Source organism: Thamnophis sirtalis, unplaced genomic scaffold, assembly GCF_051295495.1.
Source record: "Thamnophis sirtalis isolate CommonGarterSnake01/CBP01778 unplaced genomic scaffold, rThaSir2_p1.2 scaffold_11, whole genome shotgun sequence".
NCBI classification, from domain to species: domain Eukaryota; kingdom Metazoa; phylum Chordata; class Lepidosauria; order Squamata; family Natricidae; genus Thamnophis; species Thamnophis sirtalis.
Genome location: NW_028261391.1, coordinates 60,812,560 through 60,840,525, shown reverse-complemented (window position 1 = coordinate 60,840,525; position 27,966 = coordinate 60,812,560). Strand labels below are relative to the sequence as shown.

At 39.7% G+C, this 27,966-nt stretch overlaps 1 protein-coding gene across 1 annotated transcript in view; it reads right to left on the bottom strand.

Moving 5' to 3' along the window:
• PLPP4 (phospholipid phosphatase 4) overlaps positions 1-27,966 on the bottom strand; it is a 163,815-nt gene that overhangs the window by 78,522 nt on the left and 57,327 nt on the right. The window contains exons 2-3 of the mRNA XM_087725905.1: positions 11,350-11,458; positions 1,959-2,049 (exon numbers count right to left, since the gene is read on the bottom strand). Coding sequence (XP_087582031.1) covers positions 1,959-2,049; positions 11,350-11,458 — 200 coding nt within the window. The remainder of the gene's footprint in view (positions 1-1,958; positions 2,050-11,349; positions 11,459-27,966) is intronic.

Genomic DNA, 27,966 nt, shown 5'->3' with positions numbered 1-27,966 from the left:
GAAAGGAGGGAAGGAAGGAGGGAAGGAAGGAGGGAAGGAAGGAAGAAGAAGTAGGATTGTTGTAAAATAAGATGGGTTTATGGGATGGTAAGACAGTAATTTCAATTATATTGTCAATTGTAGGGGAGAAAAATTGTTACAAATACATATTATTATTATTTGTATGTTATGAGATCATATAATTGTGAATGTATATATGAGAAATAAAAATTTATTAAAATAAAATAAAATAAATACGAAGTACAAAAACAAAACAAAACAAAAAATCTCAAAGTTCCCAAGTTTGGACACCCCTGCTCTACGCAGACATAAGGACATGATTTCATCAGATGCAAAGAGCTTCTGGCTTTTCAAAGAAACAGTAAGTCAGAATACCAATACAAAACCAGGGAATACTCAATAATTGCTCCAGATATTTCCAAAGGTCCAAGAAACACTGAAATTCTTTCATCAATCGTTTTTTTAAAGACCATCATAATTAAAATTTGTTGGCAATCCAAATAACCATATTTACCTGAAAGGAAGATGGGAGTTTCTCTTCTCAAAAAATAATTACCTTTGAAATGGGAAACTTGAGTTTTAATCATTAAATAGAGGCAGACATTGTTGAAAGCAAGTGGATAGACCAAAAGTGGAAGCCTGTAGCCATAATAACAAGCTAGTGCCTAATAACAAGCTAGTTTCCTTCTGCGGAAATGAGACTCAGAACTAAAAAAAAAAGAGAATGTTTTGAGCCCACTGATTGAAAGGACTTCATGCAGTTTGCCTAGTCAGTAAAGGCAAAGCAATAGCTACTTCTCTCTTTTGTCTCATTGTAGACACACGCTTTTTAGAGTAGAGATTAATAAGAGACATTGAATTCTCCTAAACTGTTAAAAGATTTCATAATGATGAATAGGATCAGAAGTTCAAAGTACTCTTGCTAGTAGAATGGTTCCTGACCTCAGTAAAAGTTCCCCTCGCACATATGTGCTAGTCGTTCCTACTCTAGAGGGAGGTGGTCATCTCCGTTTCAAAGCCAAAGAGCCAGCGTGTCCAAAGATGGACACATAGTCATGTGGCTGGCATGACTAAATGCTGAAGGCGCACGGAAACACTGTTACCTTCCCACCAAAGGTGGTTCCTATTTTTCTACTTGTATTTTTACGTACTGATAGGTTGGCAGAATCTGGGACAAGTAACAGGAGCTCACTCCATTACATGGCACTAGGGATTCAAACTGCTGAACTGCCGACCTTCTGATCGACAAGCTCAGCATCTTAGCCACTGAGCCATTGCATCCCTCCCCCTGAACTCAATAGGCCTACTTAATTACTACTATCTTTTTCTTCCCTACTGTCTTCCTTTTCTCTCTCTCCTTTCCTTCTCTGTCTAGTTAATAGATAACTCAATTTATTTTTTTCTCAAGGGAGGGAGATCTTTAGTTGATTTGTATAGAACATATTGTTTGCATATTACTCTATCAATACATTGTGACAACTTTAGAAGAATCAATGCAAAGGAGAAGAACCCTAGTAGAGTGATGATGAACCTTTTCAGCATCGAATGTCCGAATTGGAACATACGTGTGTGCACATGCCGGAGTGCCGGAACCAGCCAGCACCAGCCAGCTGGTTTTCGCACGCACCTGTGCATTCGCACTGGCCAGCTAATCTTTGGGTTTCCGGCAAGCATGAAGACCAGCTGGCCAGCATGCATCGGAAAGGTGGCAATGGTGCACATCCCCATAGAGAGGTTCTGCGTGCCACATTGTGGCATGCATGCCATAGGTTTGCCATCACGGCCCTAGTAACTGCAAAAATGAGTGGGAACTAAAGGCCATACATAAGAGATGATGATGTTGATAGCAATATTCTTCAATTATTTACCAATACAGATACCAAGCTTTTGAAAAGAAGGTTTTTTTTCATCTTCCAACATTTCTGGAAGAAAACAATTTCACATTATTCTTGGCATACCTAGCAAAGCTTCTTTAATTTCAGTCTTGTCTGTGCGCCGGATTATTTTCACCACAAAAATGACAGCCAGGGGTGTCAGGAATGAAATGGCCTACAACAGACAAAACATATTAAATGTTACTGCTGTATCTCCCCATCAGAAATAGTAATATTTAGTGTGCTTCATTTAGATGGGATGATAGTAATAGTGTGCTTCATTTAGATGGGATGATCTTCTGTTATTATTGATAACAAAGCTGCAGGAACACAAGAACAACAACAACAATAATAATAAATACTATTATTATGAAAAGAGAGACTGAATTCTGAATCTTAACTGATACAAACAAAATAGAGCTGTAAACTTAACAACGATCAGCTTTCAAAATGAAAACCAAACTCTGAAGAGGAAGCAATACATTACAAAACACCAGGACAAAGATTTTCCAGAAATATTCATGGCTTTAGTATATCCTATATACAATTCAATTCAAATTCAATTCAAGCCTTTATTGTCAATGAACAACTTGTGTACAATGAGGTTGGATGAACCTCCCTTGGTGCTGCTTCCCCAAGACACAAAATAAATCTCAATATATTTTGTACATGAAACATAGGTTTACGGAATGTTCGGATTTTTCAGAATCGAATTATTCTGCCCAATCCATTTTCTCGCCAGAAGGATTTATTTTCCAGAAAGTATACTTCACAATTCAGCCCCTTTAAATTTTAACAAGAATTCTATTGTGTGAGTTCTGCAGATCATAATGTGCCTTATTTTCCCCTCCTCTATTTTTAAGACTGTTATTGTTCCTTTAAAATTCACAAAAATGAATTTGTGAATTTTATTCACGAACGGTTCGTGATGGGGAATGTTTTCAGCATTGAGTGCCAAAAAGGTTGTGTGGAAACATTGCACACGCACGTATGTGCTCATCAGGCCACACTCTGGAAAAGCCAAACTTAAGGGTTTTAGCGCCCTTGCCTATTAGTCTTCTGGGTTTGTGGCACGCATGCATGTGTGATGATCAGCTGCCCTTTGTGCCGAATACTGGTGTGCACATGCGTGCCCAACAATCAGCTGGCCAGCACGCAATGCACACCAGTTTTCGGCACAAAGGGCAGCTGATCATCACACATGCATGCGTACCACAAACCCAGAAGACAAACAGGTAAAAGCGCATGTGCCGGACAACATGGCTTCATGTGCCACTTTGGGCATGCGTACCATAGGTTTGACATCATGGGTCTAGGAGGTCCTCAAAGATGTGCTAAAAAGCACCGTTTCCCATTTTATCTGAGAGAAATATATCTGTACTTCAATCAGCCAAATTCTCCTGGATTCATGATATGACTGCATGTGTCGTTCCCTGCTATTTGGCTTAATATTCACATTCAATAAACTCCAGGAGTCAAATATAGAAAGCTTTTAAAATAACCAAGCAAGCAAGCAAGAATAATGTTATGCTGGCATGAAAGGTTTTATGAAGAAAACTACAGCTTTTCTATTAATACTTCATACACAATCTTCTACTTATTTAAAAATCTAAGTTCACATTGCCACCATCCTATTTTTTTTTCCATTTATCTTCTTGTAATCCCTTGCATTGAGGTGGAGTCCTGGCAACTGAATGGCGCTTGAGCATTAACTGGCTGGATGCCCTTCCTGATGCCTATGTGGAGTTCACAGTAGACAATTAATCATTGCATCCAGAGAGAGAGAAATATCTGCCGCAATCTAGAATTGAACTCACAGCTTCCTGATTATTTGGCGAGATATTTACCTCTAGGCCACCGTGAACACTCTGTCACCACCATAAATGATCATTGCAAAAGCTGATCATGTAATAATATACACCCAACAGTCATAAAATAGAGTATTAGGAAAGATATTATTCACCATATAGAGGAACATTCTGCATATAATGCCATATTTCCTTTTCAATTTTAATTTCATTCTTTTCAATTTCATTTGTTTAGCGCCATTCCATTTTCACAATCATTTCTCCGAACCCCAAGAGTTTTGTATGCACCTATTTTCTTTCATATTTACCCTAATAAACTGTATTGTATATATTTTGCATAGTTTTTTCTTCTGACTTTTGACCACCAGCTGTCAGCTGTGACCAGGGGGGCATTTGCCCAGGTTCGCCTGGTCCGCCAGTTGCGGCCCTACCTAGATCGGGGGGCCCTCACAACAGTCACTCGAGCCCTTGTGATCTCTAGACTGGAATACTGCAATGGGCTCTACATGGGGTTGCCCCTGAAGTGCATCCGGCGACTACAGCTAGTCCAAAATGCAGCCGCGCGAGTGATAGTGGGCGCACCTCGGTTCGCCCACGTTACACCTGTCCTCCGCGAGCTGCACTGGCTGCCTGTTGGTCTCCGGGTGCGCTTCAGGATAATGATGACCATCTTTAAAGCACTCCATGGTAGTGGATCTAGGTACTTGAGAGACCGCCTTCTGCCGATTACCTCCCTAAATCGACCAATCAGATCGCACAGACTGGGCCTCCTCCGAATTCCATCTGCCAGTCAATGTCGACTGGCGACCACACGGAGGAGAGCCTTTTCTGTTGCTGCCCCGACCCTATGGAACGAGCTCCCCATGGAGATCCGCACCCTCACCACGACCCAGACCTTCCGCGCAGCCCTCAAGATCTGGCTCTCCCAGCAGGCCTGGGGATAGGCTTCCAATTACCCGCCCGAGTGTTTGATTGCTGAATGAAAGCTGTGTTTTATTATTTTTCTTTTGTTCACAAAGTGTTTGTTTTGACCTTGCACTTCCCCTCCCCTGTGGTTGTAAGCCGCCCTGAGTCCCCTCAGGGAAAAGGGCGGCATATAAATCCCAATAAACCTAAACCTAAACCTAAACCTATATGATCCTATTTTTTTAAAAAAAGAGAAATATATAAAAATAAGAAAATATGTACTATTCCATTGTAGATTTCTCTGCTTTAGTGTACAGGTTTGGGATATGCAAGCAGGGGAAGTTTATATAAATTTCAAGCTTCCATCTTTAAGAATGAATAATGCTACAAAATGATTACGATGTGGGCATTTCTAGTTCTCTGGGTTGATAGTGCCTGTATATATACCATCTTTTATTAAGAAAATATTTCAATAACTAGGATTAGCATAAAAATAAATTAATCCACAGAAGTGAGGGAATAGATTGTGATCCAAACAGACAAGCATTATCCCGGATACCTCAAGGGCTGAGAAAATCTGAGTTTCTTATTAAAGTGCACAGAACATATTAAAAATTCTTGAAATATAGGGGATGTTTGATTTAATGTGACATGAAGGCATACATCTGATTCAGAATCCTATAGCGCCACATGTATGGTTCCACCACAAAACCGCGAAGCCCTTATCCGCGCCGACATAAGTGCGGAGGGCAAATCTGCGCCTTCCGAAGCACTCAGCACCCTAAACCTAACCCTAAACCTAACCCTAAACCTAACCCTAACCCTAACCCTAACCCTAAACCTAACCCTAAACCTAACCCTAACCCTAACCCTAACCCTAACCCTAACCCTAAACCTAACCCTAACTTAACCCTAACCCTAACCCTAAACCTAACCCTAAAGCAAACCCCTAAACCTAATCCTAACCCTTACCTTAATATAAATCGGCTTTCTGCCACCGCGCTGTTTTAAAGCGCCCTTCTGTCACCGTGCTGTTGTCGTCGCGGTGATGACGTTGCAGCTTTAGCGACGCGGTTTTATCACCGCTATTTTGACGAGCGCGGTTTTGTCGTACCACACACATGTATACATATGTGTTTGAATCCGCAGCAAAAAATGTAGGCTTCAAATCACAAAGTTCACTTCATAAACGGAAACCGTGAAAATGTTGACTGAAAAATGAAAACATTGAACGAAGCCTTAGTAAATTGTCATATACTAAGGCTTGGCACAAAGTCTTCTTGTTCATATCTGTGGACAGATTTTCTGTCAAAGTGAGGCACTTATAACAAACCGAAATGTAAAATAGTTTTACAAAACAATCATACGCTATGTTTTTAACCAAGGATTTGTGCTTGTTTTGTTTTTTAATTAAGGTATTATGGTTTCTAATTAAAGTGTTTGCCTGAATTAGCCCTATTCCTGTTCCAGCTTACAACAGCAACCAGGCCACAGGCTCATTTACAATCGAAAGGTCAGGTAAAATGGAAACACGTGGGGCTTTGTGTGCCGTGAAATATGCCGTTCTCCACAGATTCTCCCACAAGCTTCATAAGCTTCATTAGTGCTGGAATACTGACACCATTCATCATTTCAATTTGCTTGTGCTGCTTTGAAAGAAAGGACTGTCTCAGAGGTGCAGCAGGATCAAGCTATGAATTGCATAGCCAACTTCAAAAGGCCAGTTAGGCTTAATCTGCTTGAACAATACTTACGTTCCCAAAAAAGGGGAAGGGGGAAACAGGGTACAAGGTTTCCTTTCTTTGGAAAGCCTCCCCCTTTTGCTCTGCTAGACATAAACAACATTATCATTCTGGACTAAACTATGTGCAACTTCAGTATTATGCTTCACCTGATTCTGGATATCTACACATAACACAAGGACCCACACAGATAGAGTAGTACATGCAGATACTGTGTTCCACATGTATTCAATTGAATCAGTTCTAAAATGGGCCTGTGTGCAGTATATCCAATGCATCTGTGAATCAATCAATCAATGAACACCAGTGTTTCCTAAATGAATATTTATTAAACTAAATGAACATTTATTAAACTCTGCTCAGGGGGAAGGGAAGTAAAATATATTCCCACTATGTATTTCCAGGTATGTTAAAACAGGATTCATAACCACATCATACCATGCATTGTTAATCTTATAATTGCATTTTTGTTAATGATTTTGAAAACAGTAGAAGGATAGTATAGGATAGAGGGGGGTGGGAAGGGATAGGATAGGATAGAATAGAAGTTGGAAGAGACCTTGGAGGTCTTCTAGTCCAACCTCCTGCCTAAGCAACCAAGCCCCTATACCATTTCAGACAAATGGTAATCCAATCTGTTCTTAAAAACTTCCAGTGTTAGAGCATTCACAATCTCTGGAGGCAAATTGTTCTACTGATTAATTGTTCTGTCAAGAAATGTCTCCTTTTTTGCTTTCTTCAGGTGCTTTAGAGAATAGCTTGACTCTCCCTTCTTTGTGGCAACCCCTGAGATATTGGAACATTACTATCATCTCACCCTTAGTCCTTCTTTTCAATAAACTAGACTTACCGAAGTCCAGCAACCGTTCTTGATATGTTTTAGCCTGCAGTCCCCTAATCATCTTTTCTCATGCAGTATATTAACTACTCAACCGAATGCTAATGATGTATGACTAGGTATTTAAATACAGCAAGTCCTCAATTTATGACCACAATTGAGCCCAACATTTATGTTGTTAAGTGAGAAATATGTTAAGTGAGTTTTACAACTTTTCTTGCCACATTTCTTAAGCGAATCACCGCAGCTGTTAAATTAGTAACATGGTTGTTAAGTGAACCTGGTTTCCCCATTTGACTTTTGCTTGTCAGAAGGTTACAAAAGGAGATCCCATGACACCGGGCAGGGCCGGATTTTCCTATAGGCTAACTAGGCTTCAGCCTAGGGCCTCAAGAGCAAGAGGGGCCTACATTCAAATTGTTAGCAAAATTAAAATTACACTATTCTAAAAACAGTGAACACTAAAACACTGAACCGAAAATAAGGAGAAATTCTACGCATATGACTAATAAACAAACATAAAAATGTATTGGTTAAGATCGTTCCAGCGCCGCGGCAGTTGGGGAGCCCGCCCACGTTCCCGGCACTGGCGGTCGGGCGAGAGGCGCAGCCGCTCCCAGTAGCTGCCCCATCGACGCGGAGCCCACTAGCGGCCAGGCAGGTGAGAGCGAGGGGGCTGAGCCGGGCAGCTGAGCGCAGTAGGGGAGGCGGCTGGCCTCTCTGCCTTTGCCGCAGAGCAGAGCCGCCCTCCGTCGGGAGGCCAGCTATATATATTGATATATATTAATATATATCACAGTAATGATGTATTTTATTGTCTCTCATGTAATTTACAAACTTAAAAATGGGAGGTGAAAGGGCCTCATAAGTGGAATAGCCTAGGGCCTCTTTTCATCTAAATCCGGCCCTGACCCAGGGATATTGCAATTGTCCAAATGTGAAACAGTTGTCAAACATCTGAATGTAAGTCAGACCATGGAGATGCTACAACAGTCATAAGTGTGAAAAATAATGATAAGTCACTTTTTAAATTGTCATTGTAACTTCAAACAGTCACTAAGGGAACTGTTGTAAGTCGAGGACTACCTGTATATAATATTTATTTAATCATTCATTTTTTTTCTATTTTGCATGCAATTATTCTACTAGGAAGCAGTCTAGAGGAACAATCTAACAAAAGCTAATTTTGATAATTTTGATGGATTATGGGAAGAGTTTCTCAATTACATTTTCAGGGGCATGCAATTTTTCAACAGACCTGTAGTTACAGCTTTCAGTTTTAAAAAGACAATAAAAAGAAAGCTAAACAGGCCTGTCAGTTTGTTTTAAGGAACACTCAAAGATTTATTATTTACTGGCTACAATTATCTTATTCAAAATAATCCCATTTGTTGCCATGTCTCCTACGGAGAACGAAGAGAGATAAAAATCATTCAGGTGAATTCTTATAAATTGAATTAGTTTGAATTTCTGAAATATAAAAATATTTGCATGGCACCATATTTGCCTTTTCATAAAAGTGTAAAACTCTATGTAACTTTTCACGGCATAATACTCTTAAGGAATGTTATTTATGCAGACTAGTTAGACATGTATAAAAATGTTTATTGTAAGAAATGTGTATTAAAAATGTATATAAACTTTCACAAGTATTTTCCTTACTTTTTGTTTAACTTTTTTATATTTATTGCAAATGCTCCAAAATTTGCAATACGTACGTGGTGAATATAACAGAACTATTAGAAAAGCAAAGCAAAGCAAATTTCTAAAACTGGACACTACTGCTGCCAGCTATAAGTTATTTTTTTGTGTTTATTTCTTCATTTAATATATAGATTACCCAAGACTCTCAAAAATTCTGGCCTGCTTACAATTAAATTAAAAGTAAACAATCAAAACATTAAAAAACAAAACAATTACAAAGACAGAGGAGAAGGGAAGGGAAGGAGATGGAGGGGAAGTCCAAGTTGAAGTTAGGAACTCACACATAGTAAGTACTATCCTTGTAAGTATAGCTAGAAAGTTTATATTAACCAAGAACAGTGGCAGACATATTTTTACAAAATTACTCTTCCAGACACTGAAAGAATAGAAAAGAAACCACCTTTTGATCACCTTTGTATAACATCTTGATTAGATGTTAAATCAATCTGGGCTTAAAGTTAAAGTTTAAAGTTTTGACAATGAACTCCATGTCCCTGGAGATTTATATTCTCTTCTTAACAGTTTTTTCACTGCTGCTAATATTGTTGTTGTAGTTATACTTTTGACAATAGGCAGGCAGACATTCTGACAGTTCAACATGAGGGAATAAACAATTCATTAATTGCTGTAGTAAAAATACCATGTTTATGAAATTGTGGCCAAGGTACTACCACCATATTATATTAATGTAACAAGAGAGAGGGCACTGTCTTTCAACACAACATACAACAAAGGTTTGTGTATACAATTATTTTTCCTAAAAGCCAAGAACATTGTTTACTCTCACCCAGTTGCCTCTTGAAAAGACACTAAGTTTCACAAATCATCCCAAAAAGGCATTTCAGAATTGTTCTTTCTTTGCTATAAGAAATCCACTGACAAATCACATTTAATAGTTATGCTGAAAAATACTGTCTTTCACTTAAGATATATTTCAGCTTTGACAGCATATTTCATGCCAGTCATAGTGGTTTTTTTTACTGAACTGTGGCTGTTTTATTTTTTTTATTATTATTTTTTAAAAAATGAGTGGATAACTAGACTTACCTTGTTATCAAATGAAGGAAAGTTTCCTCCTTTGAAATATGAATAGCATGTAGATAACAAAGTTTACCTTTTGTTTACTCACCTCTTTAAAAGCAATAGTTTGTATTGGAATGGAGCACCTAAGTTCTATTCTTCTCTAAAGTGTTTTGGTGAAAATCACAGGTTTTCAGTGTATATTGAAAGATGAAGAGTCAAGAATCCTTCTCAAATAACTATTTTGTACAATTATAGGATATAAGAACCAAAATTGTCCAGATTTTCTTTCTTTTTTCTTTTCTTCTTTCTTTTTCCTTCTTTCTTTTTTCTTTCTATCTTTCTTTCCATGTATCCATTTACCCACCAACACATCCATCCACCCAATTTCAAGGCATTTGTAGCATTATCTATGCCCCAGAAATGTTAGAAATATAAAAGGAATCACTTGAAATGAAATGACATTTTGCTGAACAAAAAAAAAAAAAACCTCCAAAAGTTTGCATATCTGTTCAAAGTATCTACTAAAATGATTAGGAACCAACTGATACTAAAGGTAGAGAGGTCCTTACACTCCTTATTCAGCCAACCTGACTATTGTGCCAAGGCAGGCATAATTGAGTTCCCAGCATCATCATTTATCCTGAGTGACTGTAATACTGTTTTGCTATCAGGTCCAAGAGAAGCCAGACACAGCATCATGGCATGGATTCCGTGAAAAGCCCTCTGGCACAGTTTGCTATGAGATTTATACAGGCTGCCTTGTGAACTGGGAAAAGAACCAAGATTTAGACTATATCGATCATTAACTGCTGTGCAGGTGCCTCTCTAAGCATATGTGATCATGATGAGGAGGAAAAGATCAGCTATAACAGAGGGTTAGCAATAGCAATAGCAGTTCGACTTATATACCGCTTCAAAGGACTTTCAGCCCTCTCTAAGCGGTTTACAGAGTCAGCATATCACCCCCAACAATCTGGGTCCTCATTTTACCCACCTCGGAAGGATGGAAGGCTGAGTCAACCTTTGAGCCGGTGAGATTTGAACCGCCGAACTGCAGTTAGCAGTCAGCTCAAGTGGCCTGCAGTACTGCACTCTAACCACTGCGCCACCTCGGTTAAAAAAAAAGTTGGGTAGCAAGCAATAGTGGCCTCTAAAATCTCAATTTGATTTTACCTCAGAATTCTTTATGAACCATGATACCGCCAGCAATTTATAAAAAGCGAACATAATTGCGATAAGGCTGCTTAGCTGGCCGTCATCATCTTTCATACCATAAGCAAACAAATTATTTTGCAGTGTTAAATTTACTACACGCTGTTAGGAATTGCATTAATGCATCTCCCCGCTTATCAGTCTGTTGTTTTAAAAACATACTTTTCTACTTTACATTCGCTAACAGCCATAAAATTAGTTCTCAGTCCACCACTGAATGATCGTTAAATTCTAGTACTTACAAACATGAGACGAGTAGGTATGTTGTCGGATTCTACCAGTGGATTTTTATACAGCCAGATCTCTTCTGGCTGAATAATTCTCTGGAATGGATCCAAAAACTCTGTGAAACTAAACAAACAAATAAGAAAAAAGTTTTTACCACGTATTGCAATGAATTTCAAAACACTCAAAAGCATTTCAAAATGAGATGTTGTCAAAACTGTTGAAGTTAAACTAAAGGAATTGTTAATTTTGCCACGTGTAATCAAATAGATGCATAGAAAGTTTCGTTTGTTTTCCTTGCTCTCTTTCTCTATTTCGGGGGCCCAGAGTGAATTGTGTGCGTGTGTGTGTGTGTGTGTGTGTGTGTGTGTGTGTGCGCCTGTGTGTGTGTATATATCAAATCAACCCAACAAACTGACATGACATCCTTCACCATAATTGTTAGAGAACTTTTATTTTCATCACTACTGCCCAAAACCTCATCTTTGAAAGCTGAGTATTAATTAACATTTCAATATTTCAGAACCAAAATACATGATTTATTTTTTACAATGTGAGTTGCAGTGAATAGGTCTAGAAGAGCAGTCCCAAACTTTGGCTTTGCGAACCAGTGCCATCAGGCAGAAAGGATGTTTCACACACATAGCGATAGCAATAGCAGTTAGACTTATATACCGCTTCATAGGGCTTTCAGCCCTCTCTAAGCGGTTTACAGAGTCAGCATATCGCCCCCACAGTCTGGGTCCTCATTTCACCCACCTCGGAAGGATGGAAGGCTGAGTCAACCTTGAGCCGGTGAGATTTGAACCGCCGAACTGCTGAACTGCAGTCAGCTGAAGTAGCCTGCAGTGCTGCACTCTAACCACTGCGCCACCTCGGCTCATCATGTCTGCCACTTGCGCAAATGGAGTTTTGCATGCTTGCCCACCCCTTCCACAGCCCAGTTCCCAATGGGCTGCGGACTAGTACCAGTCCATGGACGAGGGTCTTGGGAACCCCTAGTCTAGAAGATGAGCTTTTTTAGTTATAGCTGTTGGAATACTACATAAAAACAGAAAAACCATAAAAACACAAAGATAGCTATAGCAATAGCACTTAGACTTATATTTTGCAATTATTATTTTTTTTTGCAATTTTAATAGATTGGTATGCCACCCAATCCCGAAGGACTCCAGGCGGCTTACATAAAAACAGTTTAAAAGCATTTAAAAAGGCTAAAATACAAAACAAAGATGAGTTAAAAGAGGGCACAACATACACTCGATCTTAATGGGGCTGAAGATCAGTCTCGAGGGGTAGATCATTCCAAAGGCCGGGGCAGCTACAGAGAAGGCTCCTTCACAGTGCTTTACAGCCATCTCTATAGCAGTTAGCAATAGCAGTTAGACTTATATACCGCTTCATAGGGCTTTCAGCCCTCTCTAAGCGGTTTACAGAGTCAGCATATTGCCCCCAACAACAATCCGGGTCCTCATTTTACCCACCTCGGAAGGATGGAAGGCTGAGTCAACCCTGAGCCGGTGAGATTTGAACAGCCGAACTGCAGAACTGCATTCAGCTGAATAGCCTGCAGTGCTGCATTTAACCACTGCACCATCTCTAAGCAATACACAGAGTCAGTATATTTCCCACAACAATCTGGATACTTATTTTACTGACCTCAGAAAGATGGAAGGCTTGAGACACTCAGAATTGAAGTGCTGGCAGTTGGGCATAATTCGCCTACAATACTGCATTCTAACCACTGTGCCACCACAGCTCGGGGTTGTGTAGCATAAGAATTTGGGTAAGAACACTATGTGTATCTGGTTATGTTTTAGAAAGTGTACTTACCATATTTTTCAGAGTATAAGATGCACCGTTTTCCCCCCAAGAGAGCATAGAAATGTTGGTGCATCTTATACACTGAATACAGCCATATGTGGCCTCCCAAAGCCTCACCCCTGCACCCAATTTTCGCAAAACATGGGCAAAAAATGGGCCATTTTTCACAAAAATTGAGTTCCTTTTTCCTTCCTCCAGCCCCCAGAAGCACTCTGCAGGCTTCAGGGCTGAGAAAAATGGGGGCATTCACAAAAATGCTCCCATTTTTGTGAAAACTGAGCCGTTTTTCGCAAAAACAGCGACGTTTTTGCCTTCCTCCAGCCCTGCTGAAGCCTGTAGAATCTTCCTGGGGGTCAGGGAGACAAAAAACTTTTTTTCTTACTTACCTCTTCATAATCTTGGTGCGTTTTATACACGGTGCATCTTATAGTCTGAAAAATACAGTAAATTGCTACCTATGTTCTGAATCTGTTGGGCTCCTATCCTCATTTATAAGAGGTCCACACTATTAGGATTTCTGTCTTATTAAAAATGTTGCTTCCCATAAGCAAAAGTTTATTCTGCTAGTGTAGGGGCGTGTTTGAATACAGATGGTCCTCGACTTACAACAGTTTGCTTAGTGAGTGTTCAACACTGAAAAAAGTGACTGATGATTGCTTTTCACACTTACGACCGCTGCAGCATCCCCAGGGTCAGATGAATTTCAGGCACTGACTCATATTTGTATTTGTATTTGATTATTTGTATGCCGCCCTTCTCTGGGAGGACTCAGGGCGGCGAACAATTCAAGGGGGAAAACGGGGAACATAAAAAGACAAAATACAAATAATAAAAGTAGACAACAGTCGCACAACCATACATGTCGAGAGGGGAGGGAACTCATCACCCCCAGGCCTGCCGGCAAAGCCAGGTTTTGACAGCTTTTCGGAAGGCCTGGAGAGAGGTGAGGGTCCGAATCCCTGCGGGGAGTTCATTCCAGAGGGCCAGAGCTGCCACAGAGAAGGCCCTCCCCCGGGTAATAGCCAGGTGGCATTGGCTGGTAGATGGCACCCGGAGGAGCCAACCCTGTGAGATCTAATGGGTCTGTGGGAGGTAATTGGCAGCAGGTGGTCTCTCAAGTACCCATATTTATGACAGTTACAGTATCCCAAGATTGTGTGATCATATTTTGCACAAGCAAAGTCAATGGGGGAAGCCAGACTGTCTGAAGTGATTCACTTAACAGCTGTGGGTAGAAATGTCATAAAATGAGGAAAATTCACTTAAGAAGTGTCTCTCTTACCAACAGAAATTTCAGGCTCAATTGAAGCCATAAGTCAAGGACTACCTGTATAATGATTTTTTTTTTAAAGAAGCAAGCAATATAGGAAAGCTATTTTTTTTTCTTTTTTCTTGACTGTGGAATTCTGAGAGTTGAAGTCCACACATCTTAAATTTGTTGAGAAACACTGGTCTAAAGTAAAAGGAGAGATAAAGCAGACACCAAGAGTGAGAAACTATGACTCTTCAACAGATCTTCCACATCGGGCGTGTCAAACTTGTGGGCCAGATACGTCATGCGCTGGCCATGCCAAACCCCATTTTAACGAAGGGGGGGAGTTGCAATACGTCACGTGATGACATGTTGTTGTGAGTTTGACACCCCTGTTCCATATAAAGATACAGTATAGTGTCATAAGCTAGCGTCCCATGAAGTTGCAACTGTGGCTTGAAATTGCGGTTCCACCACAAATGCGCGAACGACAAAAGCGCGGCTGACTAAACCGCGGTGACAAAACCGCGCCGACAAAACCACGCAGACGAATGAGCGCTGAAGCGCGCCGACAACAGCGTGCCGACAGAAGTGCGCTGTAACCTAACCCTAAACCTAACCCTAACCCTAACCCTAACCCTAAACCTAACCCTAAACCTAACCCTAAACCTAAACCTTACCTTAACTTAAATCGCGCTTCTGTCGGCGCGCTGTTGTCGGCACGCTGTTGTCGGCGCGCTTTTGACATCGTGGTTTTAGCGCCGCAGTTTTGTCAGCGCGCTTTTGACGTTCGCGCATTTGTCGGGTCACGGAAATTGCAAGCTGTTTTGATCTATCCCTGTACCAGTGGCATCCATGGAGAGAGAAATGCCATTTCAATGCAGTGACCTTCAAACACTCAAGAGTCTTCCTGTCTTATGTTCAAAGGCACAGTGTGCTCTTACAGAAGTTAGCACTGCTAGCTAAAGGAGCTGAAATGTAGAACTGCCAGAATGCCACTATTTAACAGTATGGAATGTAATTGAAGATTGCCAGCAGGGGCATATAAGGGAAATATTGACTATTTATCGTCTTTTGTTTTTGCAAAGAGAAGCAGGTACAGATCTGGGTAAAGTATTCAGTTATTAGTTGACAAGCGAACTCTAATTGGCTCTCAGTTCTCTATGCTCAGTTACAGCCAGAAAGAGCAAACACTAATTGGCAGGCATTTTCCACAAGCTCTAAACTTGTAAATAATATAAACATATCTTGTGCCTCTATGTGTCCTGATCTCCCAACAAAGCAGAAATAGGGGGAGGGGGCGAACCAGAACAATTTGTTTGTGTTGAAATTTGATTGCTGAATTGTTTTTGTTAAATTCAGCAAATTTGAGATGGGAAAAGGCTGATCATCTGGAAGACCCAGATATATTTGAAACCCAGGAAGCCAGATATAATGGGATATGTGGATGACCTTGATAAAATAAGGGGAAGGGATGCTGCCTAGGCAACAGATAAGAGATGTAGGAGCCCTCAATGGCTTAATAGTCATTTGTTTTTTTTTGTTTGTTTGATTTATTTATTTGTCACGCATGTATAAGATAACAGATATAAGTATAAACATGATTATGAAAACATGAAATGGATACGAATAAATGGGGACATTAGGACAGGGACGGTAGGCACTTTGGTGCGCTTATGCATGCCAGGGGTGGGTTCCTGCCAGTTCTAACCTCTTCTGTAGAAGAGGTTCCACAAATCTACAGTGTCATTTAGAACCGGTTCCAGCTCCCTCCCCCCGCGCATCCGCACATCATCAAGATGAAGAGCGAGAGGAGGAATTCTGGGAGTTGAAGTCCACAAGTCTTAAAGCTGTCAAGTTTGAACACCCCTGGTGGTTTTTTTCTAAAGGGTTAGGGGTTCAAGGGTCTTGTAACTTGAAAGCTTTAAGACTTGCACACTTCAATGCCAGAGTTTCTGCGACAACATTTTGATTGCTAAGCAAGAGCGCTGTTAAGTGAGTTTCACCACATTTTACAAGTTGGCCACGCCCACCCAGTCACATGGCTGGCAAGCCACCCCCACAAAGCAGGCCACACCTACAGAAGAGGTTCTAAAAAAATTTGAAACCCACCACTGATGCACACCCCTTACAGACCTCTTAGGAATGGGGTGAGGTTGTCAGTAGACAGTCTAAGGTTAAAATTTTGGGGGTTTGGGGAAGAAACCACAGAGTCAGGTGGTGCATTCCAGCATTGATCATTCTATTGCTGAAATCTGCAATCAGGTTTGGAGCGATTTACCTTCAGTTTGTATCTATTGTGTGCTCGTGTATTGTTGTGGTTGAAGCTGAAGTAGTCATTGACAGGTAGGACATTGTAGCTGATAGTTTTATGTACTACACTTAGGTCAGACTGAAGGCGGCGTAGTTCTAAGTTGTCTAAGCTATGTTAGAGACAGAAACTTGGGAGGACCCACCCTAGTGGATCCCGGAATTTAACAAGCAAGTTAAAAATGATGGAGAAAATTTGCTCTTTCAAACTTGGAAGATGCCATTAATACAGCCTTACAAGAAAATAGAATTAATTCATTTAGTCATGTTTTCTATCTCCCCTCTCTTTCTCTCTCTCTCTCTCCCTCCCTCCCTCTCCCTCTCCCTCTCCCTCTCCCTCTCTCTCTCTCTCTCTCTCTCTCACACACACACACACACACACACACACACAGCATAGCCCATACGAAGTGATGCTGGAAATTATAGCTTGGCAATATCTGGAAAGTTCCAATTCCCTACTCTACAAAAACTACCAAATTCTATAATTCAACATACTGGCAGTTGAAGTTAATGCCAGAGCAATGGAGCCAAATTCTCTCTATTTCTAAAACCCGCTCGATATCCCTAGCACTATCTCACTACCTATTTCCTAATGGTGAGATCAGCTGGGTGGAAAGACTGATGCTACCACTTTCCCTGGACTTTCATTTGCTAATGCTTTTCTCCGCTACATTATAGTATGAACTTTTGATTATTTGAATCAAGTAATTAACCAAGGAGATTCTGTCTCCCAGTGCCTAGAACCTAGAGGAGCCTAGATGGGACTCCACAGGCTTTCATTCAAATCTAGCAAGACCGATTATGTTTGAGGTTTAGGACTCTCTGGTTCTGGGGACTAGCCATCCTTGCTTCTAGATGGGGTTACATTGCCTCAAACACATTTGGACCCACGGATCCTGTTTGAGATGGTAGAAGTCTGCTCCTAGACTTCCATCTGGAAGTCTAGGAGCATCTATGCACAGCTTTGTACCATGTCCAATTGTACCTATTCCTGAGACGTCCTCTCATAGTCACTCATGCCATTGGACAGTTGCAACATCCTGTACATGGGGCTGCCTTGAAGACCATTAGAAGCTGCAGCTGGTGTATAATGCATAAGGCCTTGAAGACGTGGCTCAGTGCTTCAGCCTGGGGGGCCCAGCACATCTCCTGGTTATGTTGATTCCTATGGGTTTAAAATTTTCATACATTTTTATTATTTTAATGTAAGTTCCCAGAGTAATGTTTGAGACGGGATGCTATATAAATCTATAAATACATACATATAGAGAGATTCATACTTTGATTTGACAGTAGGATATATTATTTATTTCAACTGGGAAGGAAGGCTTCTTCTAAGCAAATCCTAGAGCAAGCCCTCATTCCCATAAATTGCCGGCAATCTTTTCCCTCCCACTCAGCAATGACCAGACTTGACAGTTTGACAAGCAGTGAGCATTTTTACATTAAAGGCTGGCCTCTTTAATAATGTAGCTGCAATGTAATAAGGCCAAGTTAAGAGTATGGATATCAAAAATATCAATACAGCGTCACCAAGATTATGTTCCCAATGCTGTAATCAAGCCCTGATAACCTTAGATTTCCTATTAGACTTGTTAGGATATCTTTTCTTTGCCCTTACAAGTTTTGGTGCAGCAAAACATGCCTTTGAGATCCTCTTTTTCTCATCTTTAAGTACTCGTCTACATCCCATGCGAATATATATAATTAACAGGTTTTTCCAGTCAGAGCTCGCAGCTTTTCAAAGACTGTAACCCAAATCTCTTTCATTTTACATTCCATAAGCAATTTGCACAATATACAGAATGAATAAAGGCCTGTGGTGAGTAGATCTTTCATGCCACCTGAAGCTTCTTTAACATTTAATGTGCAATTATGACATTTCAAAATATATTAGTCACACTCAAGGATAGTAAAGTTCTATATTGTAGTGCCTATTTATATTTAAACCTAAATATATACCTATTTACATTAGATGATCAAGATCTTATCTCTTTTGGTGTCGATCACGCCATTCCAGTCACCCAACAATATACAAGACTCAAAGTCCCACTGTACTAATTTAGCGTGAAGATTTCTATAAAATCCCTCTTGTTGTTGATTAGGAGCATAAATTCCCAAAAGTAACGTCTTTTTCCCTTCTAAGATTAAATCTAATGCAATATATCTTCCAAAGGGATCTGCTTCAATTAGCTCAGCTTTAATGTCTTTTCTTAAATATACTACTATGCCATTTTTCTTTTCCATGGCTGAGGTCGCAAAATGTTGGCCCAGTTTGGGGTTAAACAAATATTTTTGATCGGTTGATTTGATATGAGTTTCTTGCAAGCAAATTATGTCATTCTTAAACTGTTTGAGATAATGAAATATTTTCTTTCTTTTCTGTAGAGAGTTCAGTCCGTTAACATTCCATGTCAAAATCTTAGTTGTCATTTTTGGTTGCCTGAAGCTTTTTTAGAGCCTCCCGCAAGGCCTGTCTCACCTTTGGTTTGGCTCCTCCCACAGCTTCTGAGCTTGTTGCAGTAGCTCCTTGATCAATGGCCAACGATTGTTGAGATTGTTGCATAGTAGCTTGTTTATCCGTTTGTCTGGTGGTCTTACGGTTGGATCTTTTTTCCTTGACTCCTTGCCCTTCCGGAAGAGGGAGATGATACATTTTATCTGATGGTTGTGTGGTTTGCTGTTTATCTTGTTCGTCTCGTGGTTTTTCACCATATCCCGAAGGTTCAGGGTGTCCCATCTTCAGAATCCTATGATAGAAATCATGAGCTTTCCATACAGAGCTGAGACGATATCTTTGTTTGTCCATTGTAACTATAATACCGAATGGGGCATCCCATCTGTACTGTATCTGACGCTTTCTGAGCTCTTCCACCAGAAAAGCATAATCTCTTCTAGCTCTTAGCATCTGAGGTGGTATTTCTTTCAAAACAATCAGGTCCTGTCCACCAATTTGAAGCTTAGTATTGTAAGACTCTTGTAGTATTATATTTCTAGATTCTCTTGTAACAAAGTATATTACCACGTCTCGGGGAAGTTGCCTTTGTTTTGCCGCCCATGAGTTCCAATCACTAATTGCAGCTGCCAATCAAAATTGGATCCCGGTTTTCCCACCAGACGGTCAAAAGCTTCAGAAAACATTTGCTTTAAGTTCTCCTGTTTTTCTTCATGCAGCCCCCTCACTCTTAATGCAAGCTCCATCTGCTTATACTGTATCATAATAATTTGTTTTTCAGCATTATCAATTTTTTGCTCCACCACTTCAGTTTTGGATATCAGGTTAGTTTTAGCTTCATTGAGAGTTTCTAAATTATCTTCCATTCCAGAAATATATTCTGTTATCACATTTACAATTCCCATCATATTATCATTCATTTTAGTGACCCTGGTATCGAATTTGTCATATAGAACTTCCATCTCATTCCTTATTTCATCTTTGAAATCTTTAAGCATTTCTAGGTTCTGTTCTCTGAATTCTTTAAACATTTCTAAGTTCTGTTCTCTGGATTCTTTGAACATTTCCAGAAAAAATTCTTTTGTTAGTACATCTCCACTAGGAGGCATAGATGGTGGGGGCTGCAACTTTGTACCAGGTATGGGAGACGTTTTCGGAGGTAATTTGACAGAGGTTAATTTGGATGCCATTATATTTTGGTTTTAATTATTTATTCTAAATTACTAATCCACTGTGCTATGTGGAGAAAAAGAAATTCCTCCCCCCCCCTTTTTTTTCCTTTTTTTTTTCAAGGGGTTTTACGGAGGATTTCAAAAGAGAAAGTCCGTTTGGAATGTTTGGAATGTCTCTTTATCAACAACAAAGAGTCTTGAAAGCTTTAAGGGAGTAGCTCTAATTAAATTATAAGAAATTGTTTCTTTGATTCTGTAGCAGGAAGCCGGAGATAACAAATGCAGAAGCTGTAAACGCCATTTTGAAGACAATTAAACAAAAGAGGTTTTTATAACATTGAAGCTGGTATTTCAGATAGAGAAAGGTTTTAAAGTTCACAAGTTGGTCTTTGCTCGTATTGATTTTTAATAGTCTCTTTTCTAAAGATTGTCCTAAGGGGGAGGGGTCCTGTCTGGTGCTGTGAATAACAGCTGCGGCGTTCAGGTCGGAGTTGAATGACTCAGCTTTGGGTTGATCCTCCCCCTCCATCCACAGCTCACAAAAAAAACAAACTGTGAACTTCAAAGAAGATTCTTACCAGCTGAGATTCCTCACTGCTTTTTTCTTGTCTGAAAAAAGAGTTATCTTCTTGATATTGAGTAGATAACGAACCTGAATTCTGGGGGCAGCTCTGTTAAGCTGCCGACCGGCGACAGGCCACTCCCCGGAAGTCCCAGATGATCAAGATCTTGTAAACCAGCTAAATCACATAATATTACTTGGTTCTCACATGAACTTTCTCAAGATGTTGGCAATTTTACATTTTAGGTTTTTATTCTCATATCATAAGATGGGGAAAAGCTGATGGTCCCTGTTTTAGGGATACACTGAAAAAAATGTGCATAATAGATAGGTTTAAAATATTATCTCCTGAAAATTGAAGGTTCAAAAATAAGAACTTTGTGAAACAGTTTTGCCATGGGAGATCCATCCAATACAACTGACAAAACTTCTAGGATAGCAAGAGAAAAGTCTTATTTTTCCTCAAAAAAAAAAAGAAAAAAGATCAGTACAGTTGTGTTTTCAAAATAAAAACCAATTTTGATACAACTGTGATGGCTGAGAATCTTCATAGACATTTCTAGAAGCAGACTATAACTGAAACCCTAGCAATACTTTCAGAATAGTTATTTTAGGAAAACTGCTGAAAAACTCCTGGAGTGGACTTCTGGGTTCTCCAGTCAAACATTCAATTTCCTGAAAATGAAATTTGAAGCATATCCAGCACATACTTTGGTTCTTAGTAATTTTGTTGTGCAAGATGCAGATATTTTCCTGTCCACTGAAAATATTATGAAATTAAAATGAATAAACCAAGAAATATCCTTAAAGGAGCAGGTAAGACATTCAGTGTCTCTCAAATATACAAAATACTTGCACCATTCAGATTTGATTAATAGCAAGGCAGACACATACACTTTAATATAATATTGACTTGTCATATTTGTGCCCAACAGGACAATTTATATTAGGACCATAGCGTTTCCATTTTTAAAGATAAAAGAAATAACAGTGAAATACATTGTGCAGATCGGTTTTGGCAAAGATACAATCCCGATAGCAATCACACATAAATGAATTGGATCCTTACTGAACATCCATTTAAATTAGATATATTGAAATGTATCTTGACTATAAACCTATACAAGCCTACTTGTAAGTGAGCTCACTAGAGCTTCCAATTTGGTTTGTAAGAGGCCAGTATCAATTTAATATCCTATTGTTTGATGTCATTTTGCAACAATATGATAAGGCACACATTTCAAAGGCTACAGACAGCAGATTAAGAAAGAATCACTGAAAGATTTCAGCAATCAAGCAGAGCATGCTATCAATGGTCCCTGAAGTATGTATTGGAATTAGCTGAAACCCAATCCTTAAATCAAATTAAACCACTAAAATCCAGTTCCATGTTCCACATTTGTAAAAGTACTCCCAAATTGTCCAATCACAATTTTAATGTGTGTATTAGTAACCTAGAGATCTGCAGAAATGTATATGAAAGATTATCATCCAGTTTTAGTTTATGGAGAAAAAGTGGGGGAGAAGGATTATAATTAACCAAAAACTCAAGAGACTTTGGCTAAGTGACACAAGCAAAAGATATCAGTAGCTAAAAGACGGATGGGCAGGATCAAAGAGCTCATAAGAATATTATTGGAAGAGCTAATTATAGATAATTATCAGGGTCCAGTTAAAATGCAATAGCAATAGCAATAGCAATAGCAGTTAGACTTATATACCGCTTCATAGGGCTTTCAGCCCTCTCTAAGCGGTTTACAAAGTCAGCATATTGCCCCCAACAACAATCCGGGTCCTCATTTTACCCACCTCGGAAGGATGGAAGGCTGAGTCAACTCTGAGCCGGTGAGATTTGAAGAGCCGAACTGCAGAACTGCAGTCAGCTGAAGTAGCCTGCAGTGCTGCATTTAACCACTGCGCCACCTCGGCTCTGTCCATAGGAAAGATGACACTAAACTTAAAGGCATCTAAAAAACAATTCCTTGAAAGTCTGAAAGGTACATTAAACTGATCCTTGCTTGACAACATATCGAAATCTGTCACCAAATAATAATAAGCATTTTCCTTTAATAAATAGAAATCAAAAAGAACCTCTCTCCAGGATATGCTGTTGTGGTCTGCCAGCAGCCTTTACTGTATCAGGAAGCCTAGGTTAGAACAATGGCAGTATCTCTTATCAAATTCAGCATACCTCAACTTCTCAAAGCATGCCTGCAAATTTCACCGCATCCTATTAACGAAGTCTTGAATTTGTAATTTCCAGCAACTAAGTAAATATTGGTCTGATCCTTGTTGATGCTTTAGGTCAGAGGTGAACAGTCTGAGTCCCAGGCTCTCTTTTTCCTCCACCTGGACCTTCTTTGTTTCTAAGTTTCATTGCATTCATGTCGCCGTCTCTTTAGCCTAACGAAGAATTTCTATGCATGCATATTAACAGAAGCCATGTGGTGTTTCTCAGATTTAAACATTTCCACCTTCAGGCCTTTTTTTTTTAGTTCATTCATGAATTAGAATAAAGTTACAACTTCACTAGTGATCCTTCTTAAACCAACAGCCTCCTTTGTCCAACCTCAATTATGAGCGGCAGTTATGAGAGGCCATCATATTTCATGATCTCCCCATCTCCTAAAACTGCAGTCCAGTGATGTCAATTGAGAAATGAGAAGTTCAACAGTCATAACATGGTCGTGCTATGCTAGTATCTCCACGATATAAAAGTTAAATGTATGCAAAAAATGTGGTTTTTTATTTTTATTATTTTTTCTTAATATTTTATTTATTTATGTGCACCCTGCATTCATTATTATTATTATCATTATTATTATTATACAATTCTATCACAGCGGCCAGTTGTTTCGCCGGATTTGGCATTGGTTACTAGTTGGGCCCCACCCAGAGGCCTAGGACGTCGTAATGTATTTTCGTAATATGCGTGCAGATCCAAGCAGTGCGGCTTTTTGCATTTGACTGATGGTGATTTTGTCAATTTTTAACTGTTTGAAATGTAATTCCAGTGCTTTTGGAATAGCACCCAGTGTGCCGATTACCACTGGAATTACCACTGCTGGTTTGTGCCATAATCGTTGAATTTTGATTTTTAAGTCCTGGTATTTTGCGATTTTTTAATGTTCCTTCTCGGCGACCCTGCTATCACCTGGTATTGCGATGTCTATGATTGTGACCTTATTTTTCTCAACCAGTGTGATGTCTGGTGTATTATGCATCAGTATTTTGTCGGTTTGTATACGGAAATCCCACAAGATCTTGACCATCTGATTTTCGGTGACTTTTTCAGGCTGATGTTCCCACCAGTTTGTTGCTGTTTTAATATTATAATTTTTGCACAAATTCCAATGGATCATTTGTGCTACTGAATTGTGCCGCAATTTATAATCAGTCTGCGTGATTTTTTTACAGCAGCTGAGTATGTGATCAACAGTTTCATCAGCTTCTTTGCAAAGTCTGCTTTGGCATCATCAGAGGATTATTATTATTATTATTATTGTTGTTGTTGTTGTACAATTGTATCACAGCGGCCAGTTGTTTTGCCGGATTTGGCATTGGTTACTAGTCGGGCCCCACCCAGGGGCCTAGGACGTCGTAACGTATTTTCTTAATATGCGTGCAGATCCAAGCAGTGCAGCTTTTTGCATTTGACTGATGGTGATTTTGTCAATTTTTAACTGTTTTAAATGTAATTCCAGTGCTTTTGGAATAGCACCCAGTGTGCCAATTACCACTGGAATTACCACTGCTGGTTTGTGCCATAGTCGTTGAATTTCGATTTTTAAGTCCTGGTATCTTGCGATTTTTTCATGTTCCTTCTCGGCGACCCTGCTATCACCTGGTATTGCGATGTCTATGATTGTGACCTTATTTTTCTCAACCAGTGTGATGTCTGGTGTATTATGCGTCAGTATTTTGTCGGTTTGTATACGGAAATCCCACAAGATCTTGACCATCTGATTTTCGGTGACTTTTTCAGGCTGATGTTCCCACCAGTTTGTTGCTGTTTTAATATTATAATTTTTGCACAAATTCCAATGGATCATTTGTGCTACTGAATTGTGCCGCAATTTATAATCAGTCTGCGTGATTTTTTTACAGCAGCTGAGTATGTGATCAACAGTTTCATCAGCTTCTTTGCAAAGTCTGCATTTGGCATCATCAGAGGATTTTTCAATTTTGGCCTTAATGGCATTTGTGCGGATAGCTTGTTCTTGCGCAGCCAGGATTAGTGACTCTGTTTCTTTCTTTAATGTACCTGTTTTTAACCATAACCAAGTTTGTTCACTGTCCACTTTATCTTTTATTTTTTCCAGAAATTGACCATGCAGTGCTTTGTTCTGCCAACTCTCCATTCTTGATTTTATCACATCTTTTCTGTATTCTTGTTTTGTCTGTTGGGCCTTCAGTAGATTTTTATTCTTTACTTCGATTAATAGATGTTCTTGACTTTCTTTTAAATAATCAGCCAGTGCATGTTTTTCTTCTTCAACTGTTTGCTTCACTTGTAATAATCCTCTGCCACCTGATTTTCGGGGCAGATATAGTCTATCAGTATCACCACGTGGATGTAAACTGTAGTGCATTGTCATTAGTTTCCTGGTTTTTCGGTCCAAAAGGTCCAAATCAGCTTGTGTCCAGTTAACTATGCCAGCTGTGTATCTTATAACTGGTATTGCCCAGGTATTTATGGCCTTGATTGTATTTCCACCATTCAATTTAGATTTCAAAATTTTCCTAACTCTGTTGGTGTACTCTCGCCTGACAATAGTTTTTACTTTTCCATGCTTGATGTTATCCAACTGCAGAATGCCTAAGTATTTGTAGGCTTCATTTTCTTTGCATTTAATTAGTTGGCCATTGGGCATTTCAATTCCCTCACATGCAGTGATTTTGCCCCTTTTTATGGATACAGTGGCGCATTTTTCCATGCCAAACTGCATTGAAATATCGGTGCTGAATACTCGGACTGTATTTGTCAATGATTGGATTTCTATTTCTGACTTTCCATAGAGTTTCAAATCATCCATATATAGTAAATGCGAAATTTTTTCAGCTTTTTTGGCTGTTTGGTAGCCTAATTTCATTTTTTTTAAGATTACTGATAGTGGGATCATTGCGATGATGAAGAGAAGAGGTGAAAGTGAATCACCCTGGAAAATTCCTCGCTTGATATTAACCATTCCGTAGCTCTCATTCCCTATTGCCAACTCAGTTCTCCATTGTTTCATTGCCTTTTCAGTAAAGGATGTAATATTTTTGCTAATGCCAGTTGTTTCTAAGCATTTTATGATCCAACTATGTGGCAGTGAGTCAAAGTGAGTCAAATTATTATTATTATTATTATTATTATTATTATTATTAAAAATAAAAATAACTAGTATAAAAATACAATGAGGAAATAGAGGAGGAAAAGAGAAAGAAACAAAAAAAGAGAGACATCTTTGTTTTCTTTTGCTACTGTCATTCAACTATTTGCAGATCTTTGTATTTGGTGATTTCCTCTGGTTCTTTGTCTTCTCTCCTGCTCTTTCCAGGTACTGCCACATCTATTAATCTAAGTCTGTATCGGAAGTTTCAAGAAACACTTTGACGTGCCTCAGACTTTACTTTATAATGGGAATGGAAGCAGAGAGAGACAGAAGTAGAAAATGGAACAATCATAGAGAGTGTTTTGAACAATAGTTTCATTCATACTTGGCAAAATATAGAGATTTGTCCCTTTGTAAGGATTAATACTTTCCAAATGCACTGCATTTAGATATTTTGATTCTGCTTTCTAAAACATTGTTCTATTAGTGTAAGGGCAGGCAATTATAATACTACAGTTACCATTCTTAGAGACTACGTTATTGCTGTTGTTAGTCCCGAAGTCATGTCTGACCCATTGTGACCCCATGGACAACATTCCTCCAGGCCTTCCTGTCCTCTACCATCCCCCAGAGTCCATTTAAGCTCATGCCTACTGCTTCAGTGACCCCATCCAGCCACCTCATTCTCTGTTGTCCCCTTCTTCTTTTGTCCTCAATTGTTCCCAGCATTAGGCTTCCTTCTCATTAGGTGGCCCTTTATTTGAGTTTCATCTTCAGATCTGGTCTTCTAAAGAGCAGTCATGGTTGATCTCCTCTAGGACTGACTGGTTTGATCGCCTTGCAGTCCAAGGGCTTCGCAGGAGTCTTCTCCAGCACCAGAGTTCAAAGGCCTCAATTCTTTAGTGCTCAGCCTTTCTTATGGTCCAACCTTCAAAGCAATACATTGCAACTAAGAAAACCATAGCCTTGACTATATGCACTTTTGTGGGCAGGGTGATGTCTCTGCTTTTCAGAGACTATATCTCCCAGCAAAAGTGGAAGGGTGGCTGTTGTGGCCCGGCAGGAGCCATTAGAGCTGTCGCCAGACTCCGACAGGGAGGGGGCTTATGAGTCGGCCTTGGAGGAGATGGAGGACCCTGGACAGGGTGTCGACTCCAAGCAGGGCAAGGAGAGACTGGTTGGCCACCAGGTGGTGGCGGAGCCTTATATCAGAGGGAGTGTTCAGGGAAACACTCGTGAGTTGTTGCAGGATGCACCCCGTCAAAAGGTTACTCGACGGAAGGAACAACGGAGTACTTACCAGAGATGATTGCGAGCAGCTGTTGCTCATTGGGATCCTCTCCTGAGTATAAAGGAAACTGTTTGTGCCACGCCCTGGTTGCAGGAGTCAACGTTCTCGTTCTCACTCACATTCATGATTCAGATAAACCAACTTGGATAAGTGGTTTGCTGTGAGAAGCTTGTTTGCATTGTCTAGGTTTGTAGCAATTGCTGCCAGAGAGCTTATCTATTTGTTTATTTTAGGCTTGTAGCCAACAAGACTGATTAAAACATTCTTTTGTACGTCTGTTTTGGCTTTCGTTCCTGGACAGAGAAGGGGGGGCTCAGAACAGGTGGCAATGATGATATATATAGTTTCTGCAAATCAGTGCAAACACTAGTAACCATTGACTGAATTTCTTTCTAGATTGGTGTCTATGGAGAGTCTCAGTCATCCAGGTCATGGTTGTCCCAAAGATGC